The following is a 12,832-nucleotide window of genomic DNA, read 5'->3' on the forward strand; positions in this document are numbered from 1 at the left end:
AACACCCAACGTGCACACAGGCATCGAGGGGTGCAGGGCTAGGACCCCGGCCTGCTTGACTTTCTGCAATGGAGAGTAAGGGCCCATCCCACTGTCCAGATTCCATCATTAGCCTTAGGTGATTTCCCCTGACATCAACTCCCAGAGTGGGAAACCTAATCCAGGATCTGCTCTGACAAGCCCTGAGGCAATGGGCTCAAGTGAAAGGATGGGGTAACACCATGGGGGAAAGTCTTGCAGCTACCAAAAGCAATTGAGCTAACATTTCCTGAGCCCTTCCTGTGCCAGGTCTGCTGGCAGCTGAAAAGGATACAAATTCTGGGGAAGGGCTGGAGAGAGCGGAGGTGCTTTCTCTAGCAGGGACAGAGAAGAGGGCTGCCAGACACACAGAGGCATCACAGGACCTCACCTGACACCTGAAAATGGGTCTCCCAGCTCTCCTGATGGTCAGAACTCTGGATGCCCAGACATCTAGACAACTTCTGTGCCCTCTGTAAGCTGGGTCCTGTGTGTTCCCTGTTAAAGTAAAAGGGAACACTTGCTCACACTTTTCCCAGGAAAAGGGAAATTCCAGAAAAAGTGTAGGTCAGCTAGGACCTGTCCCATCCTGGGAATTCTCTGACCCAGGAAGCTGAGGACCAGACCCTTGAGAGCTCCCCTGAGGTGACCCACAATGCTGAGGCCTGGGAAAGGGCCTGAGGCCAAGAGAACCCCACTGCTGTCTGATCCAAGCTTCTTCCCCTCCCCACCCCCCACCGTCCTCCAGGAGAAAAGTGGCCTCCAGGGTGAAGGGGAGACCATTGCATTCTGATTCAGCCTCTGGAGCCATCTGCCACAGGCATGGAGAGCTCTGGTCAGTCCCTGTGATGACACTATAGTTCACATTCATTTTCATTGGCTTACGTATCCAGGAAGGGATCCTGAGATTTACCAGCTTCTGGCTGAGAGCAACAGTTCAAAACGAGATGTCAGTACCAGAAACTGACACACTGGGCAGTAGTTTGGGGGACACATAGTAACAATGACAAGCAAAGCTCTGCTTGCAAGGTCGTACTGGGAGAAGGGGGTTTTGCCATCCAATAGGAACAAGAAACAGCTATGTCCACACAGAGAGCAGTGACAGGATAGGGATGACCAGGAGGACCATGTTACAGTGAACATTCATGGAAGGATGGTCTGGCGAGGATAGTTCTATCAGGTCAAGGTCAGAGGAAGTTCTGAGACCACCTGCAGAGTGGGGAATGGACACTTTTAAGGGCAGAAACAAGACAATCTGTCAAAGGACCATTACCTGGTATTTTAATTTACTTGCATGAATTTTAAAAAACCTCACTAAGTGTGTAAAAATGGGTTGAAAACCATCTTCTCTGAGAAAAATCATAAAATTGACCTTCTAGAATATCCACATCCAATGGTTACCAGCAGCCTAGACCAGGCAAGGAAGTGGGCTGAGGGTGGGCAGTCAGGTGGCTCTGGTGAGGCAGGGGGCTGATGGTGACCACACTGAAGGACCCAAGCCTCCGCTGTGGACCCCAGGAAGCAGATGCCAGCAATGGTGGGGTCCAGAGCACCCAAGGTGGAGAAGCTGCTGTCCAGAACTGGATGAGCTTGTGTAATTGTGACACCTGACAACGGAGGAACTACTCTAAGGTTTGGTCATCCAGCAGCCCATGCACTGTCTACCTCCTCCCCATCACCCCAAACCGTGTAGACTCAGGTTTTAAGTGGCCTGTTGCCTACTCGGTCCCAGGATTGGCACCTTTCACACCTCAGCATGAGCCCCATAGAACTGCAGCAAGATTGGCTCTGAACCTTGACACGCTGCCCTCTCCTGTCCTGACAGATACTGGACCACTGGATGTCAACACCAGGAAAAAATTAACTTGCTGGCAACCTGTGGCCTCCTCATGGGGCCACTTGAAATAAGGCATTTTGGGTGGGAGGTGGCTTTAGAGTGGGAGGCAACAGGTTAAAGACCTGTTGAGCAGAGCTGCAACACACCCCCACTCCCCCACACACCACCCACTGCTCTCAAGTTGCTTGTGGGAAACAGCTCTGCTTCTGCCCCCCTCATGCTCTGCCCCTCAGATACCCAGGCCTACTTTCCTTAAGGATGCCACACAACTCTGCTAACCCCTTCGCTTTGTTCACTCGCCTCCCACAGCTCCCTCCTCTGCCCTACAGAGCCAACCATTTGTCAGTGGGGCCACAAATACACAGCAGGAGTGGCAGGGGCAAGAGGCACTGGGAGGGCAATGTATCCCGGGCAAACTTGGCTCCCTCAGCACAAGATCCATTCCACACTCTCTCCAAGCAAGCCGTTTGGAGGTGGGAGAGAGGTCCCCTCCAGGAGAAGTGAGACCCAGCTAGAGCCTAGGGATTGAGAGCCATGGCTGGGTTCTTTTCTGTACCCTTCCATTCCTAAAGAAGCAGCCAGGCCCAGGCCACAGCCCTAGCTTGGAGGCAGGGAGGGAGACTAAGTGAGGGAACAGGAGTAGGGGGAGGGGTAGGTCCAGAACTGGTCCCAGCAGGAAATTTCCATCCTGGATGAGATTGGAGGATGCAGGACTGGCGTTCAGAGGAAGGGGAGAAAGGATGGGAACTCTTTGCTCACTGCTTCTCCTTCCCAACCCCCTGCAGGTCTGGGTGCTTTGCTCCTTAGGGAACCAAGCAGCCTAACTCCACTGGCCAGCCCCTAGCCCCTGCTCCCATGACCTGAGGACTGAACAACCCCAAGCCTATCTCTGGGAAATAGGGAACTAGCTGTAGGGAGGACAGGACACCACCCAGGAGACCTGGCTCTTGTCCCCATGTTTCCAATCTCCCAGACAGACCTCCTTGCTCCCCTCCCCCGAGAGTCTTTGATCTCCTTTCCTCCCAAAACATCTAGGCTCCACATCCACCCTGGAAGCAAAGAAGGCAGGGCTCCTTCACAGAGAGTCAGAATCCAAGCAGGACTGCAAGCAGGTTAGTCCAAGTAACTAATGTTAATTATCCTTTTATGCCCAAAAGGACTCTTGATCACAGGAAATTACAAAAAAACAAAGTAGAAGAAAAGAATAATAAAGATAATACATATAATAAAGAAAATACATATACAATAAAAAAACGAAGTCAATAAAAAAAGCATCAGTGTCAGTCTGAATAAGGAACTTGAGGACCAACAAGGAGGATACAACTGTAAATACTGCAGAGATTTTATTTTAAATAAAATACTGCCAATAAACTATAAACCCTATGGCAATAAATTTGAAAACCTTCACAAGATAAACACTATCTAGAAAAATATCTTACCAAAACTTACTCAGAAACAGAGTCTGGGGACCGGTTGAGTGGCTCAAGTGGTAGAGCACCTGCCTAGCAAGCATGAGACCCTGAGTTTAAATCCCATAACTGCAAAATAAATAAATAAACAAATAATAAAAACAGAGTGTGGCATGGAGGCACATGACTGTAATCCAGCACTCAGAAGGTTGAGGCAGGAAGATCAAGAGTTCGAGATCAGCCTGGGCTACATAGGAAGATTCAGTTTCGAAAAATGAGAGAGAGATTGAGATAAAAAGAGAGATAAGAGAAGGGAGGGAGGGGAAGAAGAAGGGACAGGAGGAAGACAGGAAGGAAGGAAGAAAGGAAGGGAGGAAGGAAGAAAGGGAGGGAGAGAGGGAAGGAGGGAGGAAGGAAGGAAGGGGAGAAAAATTTAATGTGTGAGCATTAAAAAATTTTGAATATGTTGTTAAAAGTCTACACACACACACACACACACACACACACACATAAAACCAATGACAACAAAAAAAGCCCACACATCACTGGGCCAGATGACTTGACTATGTTTTATTATGCATTCAAGGAACAGAAGTTCCAATCTCATATTAACTCTAACAAAAAGAGAAAGAACATTCTCAACCTCCTTTTTAATGAGCCCACTATGGCCTTAAAAACAGACAAGGACACTATGGGAAAGGAAAACTAGAAGCCAATTTTGCTTTGTGAGCCTAACACAAAAATTCTACACAAAATATTAGCAGACTGAACCTGGCATTGAATGACAAGCAAACAAAAAATGATCCACATGACCAAGTTGGATATGTCCCAGGGATAAAAAAGATGGTTTACTATTAGGAAAAATCTATTCATATAATTCACTATATCAATAGATTAAAGGGGAAAAACAAATATGATCAGTTAAATAGATGTTGAAAAAGCAACCAATTCAAATTCGACCCTTATTCTTGATTCAAAAAAGCAAACGTGGAACAGAAGAAAACTTCATAGCATACTAAATGGTATCCATCAAAAATCTAGATCAGCTATCACACTTAAGAGGGAAATGTTAGGACAGCTATCAAAACTGGGAGGGAAAGTGGGACGTGGTTGTGAATGCCTGCAAACCCAGCTATTCAGGAGGCATGGGTAGGAGGATCTCGGTCTAAGAGGGGGCTCTGGGCAACAACACAAGCCTTTATCTGGAAAATAACCTAAAGTAAATAAAAAAGGGCCTTGAGGGATGGCTCAATTTGTAGAGAACCTGTTCAGCAAGTGCCAAAACCCTAGTGGCACTTGGGTTTACAAAAAACAAACAAACAAAAAACACCTGGAAAGGAGGCAAGGATGCCTCCTAGTTATCAAATGAAGGAAGACAGAGAAAGAGATAAGGAACAGTAAGTGGAGAAAGACAACTGTCATTATTTCTAGACAGCCCGATTGTCTACAAGGAACCCAGGTCTCCTGATAGCTGACTACCCTTCTAACCTGTCCTGGCAGCTCCTGCCCTGTCTCTACTGTCCCCTGAGAGCCCTTCTGTCTACAATAAACCTAAATACCACCTGCTCACCTTCACTTACTCCCTCAGGGTGGGTGTCCTGCTGGGAAGGATCTACCTTCTGCTAGTGAGACCCTTCCTGGTACAGCACCCAGAGTGCTGCTTCCAGGACCTTTCAGGTCTGCTGTACCTGCCTTTCATGTGTTGGTGAAATGGGTATGGACAGAGAAAACCTCAGAATGTGACTGCATCAGTCTTGCCTGGGCTCTTGGCATTGACCTTGCAGAAGGACTCAGGGTTGTCAGGAGTGAGGCCGCCATTCCCAAGGCTGAGGAGCTCCTCCTGCTCAAGCCAGGGTTATAGCCCTCTTCCCTGCACAAAGGCTTGCTCCAGTTATGAATCCAAATGCCTTCAAATGTGAATGTGCACATATCAGGTAGGGAGTGGTGGAGCCTGTGTCAATGCCGTGCTCAACTCCCTTGTCTGTCACATGGGCTCCTCAGATCAGATGAGCCACCTGACCCTGCTGGTCACACTGGAACAGAGAGAGCTGGAATGCAGAGCTGGACCCAGGGCACCAACCCACCTCAGCTCCACGCAGCCCACCAGGCTCAGCTCCTGCCAATTAGTTTTCTCCGTCCTTCCCTAGTAAGGTCCCCTCTCTCCTCCACCTCTGTATTGATGAGTGGTTAAAAAGCTTTCCATCCCTGTCAGATCCAATCAGCCCTGTTACTTCACTGAGCAGCTGAACCTACAGGGAAGCTATATGGGCTTGGTCACAAGGGAGCTGGGCGTGTGAGGACACAGGGCAGCAGGGACAGAGGCAATCAGTCCCCATCTGCCTCAAAGCAGGAACAGGAAGTCAGAGAGGAACCTGGAGGGCCAGAGGAGGTGAAGACAAGGAGAGAGGCAAAGGGCTTGGACAGGAAGAAAAGCAGGGGTTGTCCCTCCTCCCGGTTCCTCTGGTGACAGGCCATTCCTGACTCTCTTTTGAAGCTGAGGGCTGGTATTGTTTATCTACTGCTGCTTAAAAAATTCCTCCAAAAGTTAGCAGATTAAAACCCACAATACACATTTCTTATTCCTCACCATGATTCAGGCATTTGGGGCCCATTGGCTAGGTGCTTGTGAGCCTGTAGGTTGCATGTCAGCCAGGACTGGTTGCCCGCAGGCTTGCCTGGGCTGGAGGATCCACTTCCACAGTGGCTCATTTACCTGGCCCACAGGTTGGTGACGTCCACTGACAGGAGGCCTTGGTACCCTCCAGCCTCTCTATTGGGTTTATGTGAGTGTCTGCATGGAAGGCTCAGCTCTAGAGGCCACTCTGCCACATGGCAGCTGCCATGGTCTGACCCTTCAAATCCGGCTTTGAAACTAAAAGACCAGAGAAGGGCCACCCTCCTTCTCTGGGAAAGGGCAGAGTCTGGGAAGTAAGGGAGGACTTGATCCAAGACTCAACCAGGTCTATGGAACAGAAGGTTCACGCGTGAACAAGGCATTCATTGACTTCCACTTCTGAGGTCCTGGGGGTCCCGAGACTATTGCCCTCTGCTTTCCCTCCTGCTCAAGTCAGGGTTCCCCTGCCCAAAGGCTCACCCAGGTTATGAATCCAAATGCTTTCAAACATGAATGTGAGAAGAGGTCAGGTATGATATAGTGAGTGGTAGAACCTGTCACAAGGTGACTACAGCCTAAAGAATTCACTTAACAAACATTTTTTTAATGCCATACTGGCTGAATAAATCATAGCTGCTGGATTAGGCCTCTGGTCACCAATCTGAAACTCAAACCACCCAAGAGATGAGACAAAAACAGACCCCATTTGCTCTGTACACACACACACACACACACACACACGCCCACACACCCATACTAGTGCTTTGGAGCACTCTGAAGAGTAAAAGTGCAGCTCCTTGCCTGCATTGTGGACCCATTCTGAGTGGGCTCATTGAGCTGTGACATTGGTCTGACTTCCCCTTGCCTGACTCCCCACTCCCACTGAGCTGGTCCCAAGGAGTGGAGGAAGCAAAGTGAGGGAGGCCAGGCAGATGCCTACCACCTCAGGCAGAGACTTATCTATGGGCTTAAAGCCAGAGATCTGGGGCAGCTAGACTGTGGTGAACTTTGGTGGGCAAGGGAAGAAGGGCCAAGCAATGGGTGTCTGAAGACAGAGAGGCTGTGAGGGTGGAAACAGCACAGGCCCACCATGTGCAGAACTGCCCAGAGGCCTGCCTCAGAAGACTGCATTCCAGGGCCCAGGCTCATGGAACAGAGCAGTCTGGGGAAGCTGCAGGTGGCTGGGAAGGCTGGCCAGCTTCCAACTCCCCTCTTCCCCACAAGTCTTTAGCAGAGGCTCTCTAGAGGAGTCTGCCACCATCACTTCCCACTGGGGCATGGAGGAACGTCATGGGAAGTCTTTGACTTTTACAAGGAAAAGAACTGTTTGCCCTTGGCAGCTCTGCAATCCCACATGCAAGGCACAGGTGAGGTGGCAGTCCTGCTTATGGTATGAAAAGAGGGTTTATGTGGTCCAGCCCCTTTACCACCAGGGGGCAGCAGTGATCACCATGCCCATCCTACCTGGGTTTTCTTCCAGACCCTGAACTGAGCACCAGACCCTGAACTGAGCACCGGACCATTTGGCTAAGTTTCCCTGCACCCTTCTCTTTGACTTCTGTCTTTCTCCGCTAGCTGGTGCAAGAGTGTGCACACATGCAAAGAGTGGTGCAGAGGGAGGCAGAAGGGGGCTACCAGGAGCCAGGAGCTGGGGCAGCAACTAGGCCCAGCATGCCAACAGACTCCACCTCTCAAGTAGGAGACACTTTAAGGTTGTCCTGGGGGTTGTCAGGGATGGGAGTCACCTGGCCAGGCCGTGGGTAGTTATCTCTGCCAATGGGCAGTGGCTCTGGGGGGAGGTCTATCCGTGCATCCTTCCCCCAGGGGCTTCCTGACACTGTCCTGAACCCTCTCTTCTCCCTCCCTTCCTTTCCCTCTGAACACAGGAGTGTGCCCTGCCTTTCTCCAGGAAGTTCCCACAGAAATTGCTGGTGTGACTTGGTAGGGGCAGGGGGAGAGAAGGAAACACAAGGCGCAAGGAGGAAATGCATGGGGAAGTGGGCAGAAGGGGCAGGAAGGAAGGGAGCCATGTGTAGAGCAAAGGAAAGCTCCCTCCATGTCCCCTGTCTCAGTGGGAGACCCCAAAGCTGGGGAGAGAAGGTGAAAAGCAGAGAACAAAGGCCCAAAGGGGAAATCTGGTTGGGTGGGAACAGCCTGGCAAGGGAACCCCAAAGTGAGAACCAGTCCGGGAGGAGCCCCACCCTTCCATAGGGGAGGGAGGCCTCCCTCCTTTCCACCCCAAGACAGTGCGACTGAGAAGACAGATGAGGCAAAAAGACCAGCACGGTGGCAGGTGATCCATGCGTGCTTTTTAACTGAGGCAGGGGCATGACAGGAGAGGCACTGGCACCAGCACAAGGACACCAGGTTCAAGTTGGGTCTCGGACGCTGAGAAACCATTCAAACTTGAAAAAGTCATTTTGCTTCCCTGGTCTTTGGTTTTCTTATTCGTGAAGTCGGGGGTGGGTTAGAAGCAGATGGCAGTACTGTTGGGAAGGACTGGGAGGTGGCATAGAAGCTACTCTGGCTGAGGAGAGGTGCAGTCCCCAGTGGGGCGCCCAGGGACTCCTGAGGTCTGTGGATGGAGGCAGACTGTCCCTTGAGGGAGGTGGCCCTGACCCAGTTTCCTGGCTCCACCAATGTCTACAAGTGGGTCTCCTTCTCCTGAGCAACGAGTCCTTCTTTCCCTGGGGAGGGCCTGCAGCTCTGGCTAGGTCCCCCATCCAGGTGTGGGTGTGGCCCAGGCTGGGGCAGGCTGGGATCAGGCGTGACGAGCTGTCGCAGGCGCTGCAGAGAGGGAGGCAGAGCGTGGGTTCTATGGAGAAGGTGCAGGTGGCTCCTCTGGGACATCACCAGTGCCCAGACAGAGCCAGGCAATAAGAGGGTGAGTAAGAGAGTGGCCTGGGCTGGGGGCATGGCTCAAGAGGTAGATAGTCTGCCTAGCAAGTGGGAAATCTTGAATTCAAATCCTAGGACCCCTCTCACCACACACACAAAAAAGTGTCACCTTCCTGGATTCCAGTTCTGGCTCTGCTACTAAATACCTGGACAATCTTTGGCAACTCACCTAACACCTTTGCTCACTGAATTCCCTCAATTTCCTCATCTGTAAAATGAGGACAGTATCAGAACACATCTCATAGGACAGTGCCTGGCCCAGGGCAAGTGACCAATATTAATGTCATTACTATTGTTATGTGTTCAATAGTATCTACTATTTTCCTGCTGTTAGAACCACCATTACTATTGGTGTGCTGTTATTGGTACCATTCCCTCCCCACTTCTTAGCTTGAATGCAGATGTGATGACTAAAATCACGATTCCTTCTTGTGACTGTGAAGTGATGAGCATGATGGAAACATGCTAAGATGGAAGTGCAGGAACAGAGGATGAGTCTGCTCCCTAATCGCCTCTGAGCAGCCAGACCAAATGCCAGCCAGCCCCACCTTCAACTTTCTTGATATCTGAGAAACAGATAACCTGTGTGCTTAAACTACCATAGGGTGGGTTTTCTACTACTGATAGGTCAGACTTTGGCAGATATACTGCCTTTGTGGGTCATGGGCTACAGTCCCTTCTAGAAAGGCATATCCCAGACCACACCAGGAGCCTAGGCAGAGTTAGGATAAAAAGAAGCCAGGGGCCTGTGTGTGGAGTGAACCGTGGTTACTAGTTTTCAGAGAACAAGGTATACGTGCTCTTTAAACCTTCTGTTCCTGGGCCTCTCTCAGTTCTTGTTTGTTGCCAGGTTTTTTTTTTGTTTTGTTTTTTGGTTTTTTTTTTTGATGCGGTACTGGGGTTTGAACTCAGGGCCTCATGCTAGTTAGGTAGGCACTCTACCAGTTGAGCCCCTCTGCCAGCCCTTTCTTGTGTTGGGTATTTTTAAGATTCGGTCTCGAGGACTACATGCCCAGGCTGACTTCAAACCACAATCTTCTTGATCTCTGCATCCCGAATAGCTAGGATTACAGACATGAGCCACTGGTGCCTGGCTTTCTTGGTTCTCGCTTGTGATTTGTTTTCCCCTTGACCCTTGTGCAGTTTGCCCTTGGCTAACTGGCCCACGTTATCTGCTACAGATCAGATGCTACAGGACTGGACTCAAGCTTCTAAGAATGTTTCTGAAAGTGAGGCCGCAGGGCTGGTCTTCAAAGGCTCTTCCTTCCCTCTAAGATTCCACAGGGCCACAGGGCTATCCCAGACCTGGAGATCCCTCAGAGCCCTCCCTCCTGGTCACCTCCCCAAACACCTACCTTCTTAAAGGAACCCTGGGTCTGTAGGAGGGTGATGACGATGAAGAGTGGGACACAGGCCATGGAGGAGAAAGCCAAGAACCAGCCAATGGAGTACCCCCAGGGAGGGTACACGTAGACATTGTTGTACTTGAGAGGTGTGTACTTGCTCAAGGAGAAGAGGAAAGTGGCCTAGAAAGGGGAGGGGCAGGATCAACGGTACAGAGATCACTGGAAGCCCCTCCCTGGCTGCTTTAACAGCCAACGACAGAGGTGGCACAGTAAAAGCCAAGGCTTCACTCACAAGGACTGAGGCAGAAAGAGGCATGGTGGCAGGGAGGCCAGTGGAGGAGCTCAAGGTAAACAGAGAGCAAGAAGCCAATAGGTGAGAAATCAAGAAAGGCAGAAGCAGGTGGTGCTGTGAGGCAGAGATGGAGCAGGAGCAAGAGTAGATGGCAGTGGTGGTGAAGCAGAGAAGGGTTGGGCCAACATTAGAGGGGACAGACCAGCCTCCCTGGCCAGGCAGGTGCCCCCTTCAGCTCCTCAGTCTTCTGGGGGCAGGAAAGAGGAAGGGGCAGTGGGTGGGGACATACCAGGCAAAGTCCAGGAGTCAGGAAGAGCCAGGACATCTTCACCAGGGGCCATGGCCGATAGCCAATCATGTCCTCAATGTTGTCGTAGAAACGGTCTGCTCCTGGCCAGGCAGAATGGGAGGGAGGGAGAACCAGAGGGTGAGAAAGCTTAGTGGATGCTGGGGAAGATTTACCCCCAGCCCACCTTGAGATGGGAACTTGGAGTATAGTGAACAATGAGATGTGATCCAGTCACAGAGTAGAGGAGCAGTAGCTGTTGGTTCAATCTTCTTCTTCTCTAAGGATAAAGACCCCTGCCGTGACCCCAGGAACCCTTAAAGGGAACAAGTAGCTATGCAAACACTTCTTATGTGCCCAGCAGAGAGGAATTTGGCTTAAAACAAAGCAACACCACAGCAAGGGCTCTGCTGCTCAAGCATATCCCACAAAATGCAGATGGCTGGAAAACTACTGGCAACAGAACCATGGTCTGGATCCCAGACACCAGGGGAACCAGCTCTCAGAGCCCCACAGCAAGCATGGTTTAGAAGGTCAGTTTGGACTTAGTGAAACACTAACTGGCTTTATTTCTGTCCTTAGGTCTCACGTTTGCTGTCAGGCAGAGCCAGTCTTCCCAGAAATGAAAAGCCACTCAATTTTCCCACCTTCACTGGCCTGACCATCAATGCACAAAATCCCACTATTAAAGAGCCACTGCTTTGACTTCTACAAGCCAGAATTAAAAACCAGAAATGGTGAACTTAATTTTTTCCCATTTGTACAGGTGTATTACATATTAAATATGAAAGATCTTATCTACGTGGGTTTGATTACAGAAACTAATAAAGTATCCTCTAAATAATGAAAACAGAAGTGAAAAGCCTGATATTGCTGGCAGGGAGTGACATACTGAGGCTTATCATCCATCTACACTTCACTGTGATCGAGTTTATCCGATCATCTGTGAGAACAAGGTTTGAAAAGGAAGACCTCATGATTGAGGCGGGATGGCTTTTGAAAACACAAGAATGAGCTTTCTGTCTGTAGAAGTATTCAAGCAAAGTCCAGGTGGCAACCTGGCCATTGGAAAGGCATCTAGGGAATTTGGGGGGTGGTCAGGCCAAGCAGTTGGGAGGAGGCACTCTGACTGGGACTCCACTGGTGATAGACTTTGGGCAGCCTCTGCCTCGAGACCTCTTCATGTAGTTATTCGTCATTCCACTGACTACTCAAGGAAGCCCATTCTGTCCTTGCCCTGGCTCTAGCTGCCCTAATGAGAGATGCCAAGTTTCCTGGCCATGGCTGACATTCTTGGAAAAAAGAAGGACAGCGATGCCAAGACTCCTGATCCAAGTCGATCCTTGCCGAGCCCTGAGGGCTTCTCCTCCCACCTCCTCAGCCACTCCAGCCCCTACTCACCGTATACCCAGCCAATGCAGACCACCTCAAACACAGAGAGGAAGAGCAGGCAGATGCCACTGCAGGCATAGTAGTCAAACAGCTGGAAGACGTACATCCCACCCTGTGGAGGAGGGGGAACTGAGACTTGGTCAGTGGGCTACACACAAGTTCTGCCCCCTGCCAGGTGACAGACACCTGTGTGAGTACCAACCTGCCCTCATGGGAAGTCACTTCTTGCAGCTACTAGAAGTTTTCCTTGCCTGTCCCAGTCATCAGAGACTGCCTTCAACATCAGGACAATAATCTCTGATACCCCCAAGGACACTGGGGAGCTGTAGTGGGCATATGTTGCTTTGTCTGACCAGTAGCCCACCTTCTGGGAACTGGAATGACCTCTCTCTGTTCCTTGTGGGTTGGGCTGTCACTCTCCTCCTCCTGTAGGGTTATAGCCTGGACACCTGCCACAGACTCAGAGGAAAACCCTCTTTCCTCTGGGGTTTGCCAGGAGGGAAAAGGTGAGCCAGAAGTGACAATAGCTTTCCTTGATCTCACAGGAGGAAAACCTCTCTGGAAACAAACTTACTGGGAAAGGGGAGCCAGATTCCTGACAGTCATTAGACCCCTGTGTCTGAAACCAAACTAGGTAGACTTTGTAGTTGCCTAACCCCGTAAATTCTCCTGTGTGTTTAAGCCAACTTGTATTTGGTTTCTGCCACCTATAAGCATAGGAGACTTAAGTAATCCAGGTA

General features: G+C 50.3%; 1 protein-coding gene across 8 annotated transcripts in view; it reads right to left on the reverse strand.

Annotated features, from left to right (window-relative positions):
* The window catches only part of Slc6a12 (solute carrier family 6 member 12), a 38,845-nt gene that overhangs the window by 5,602 nt on the left and 20,411 nt on the right, over positions 1-12,832 (reverse strand). For 5 of the 8 annotated variants that reach the window (XM_074076317.1, XM_074076316.1, XM_074076321.1 and 2 more), the window contains 3 exons: positions 12,102-12,204; positions 10,704-10,804; positions 10,132-10,302 (listed from right to left, as the gene is read on the reverse strand). In XM_074076317.1, the coding sequence (XP_073932418.1) occupies positions 10,132-10,302; positions 10,704-10,804; positions 12,102-12,204 (375 nt within the window). Of the gene's footprint in view, positions 1-409; positions 517-8,165; positions 8,666-10,131; positions 10,303-10,703; positions 10,805-12,101; positions 12,205-12,832 lie in introns of those variants that run through there. The other 3 variants (XM_074076322.1, XM_074076323.1, XR_012448916.1) reach the window with 2 other exon arrangements.

This window comes from Castor canadensis, chromosome 6 (assembly GCF_047511655.1).
Source record: "Castor canadensis chromosome 6, mCasCan1.hap1v2, whole genome shotgun sequence".
Lineage (NCBI taxonomy): Eukaryota > Metazoa > Chordata > Mammalia > Rodentia > Castoridae > Castor > Castor canadensis.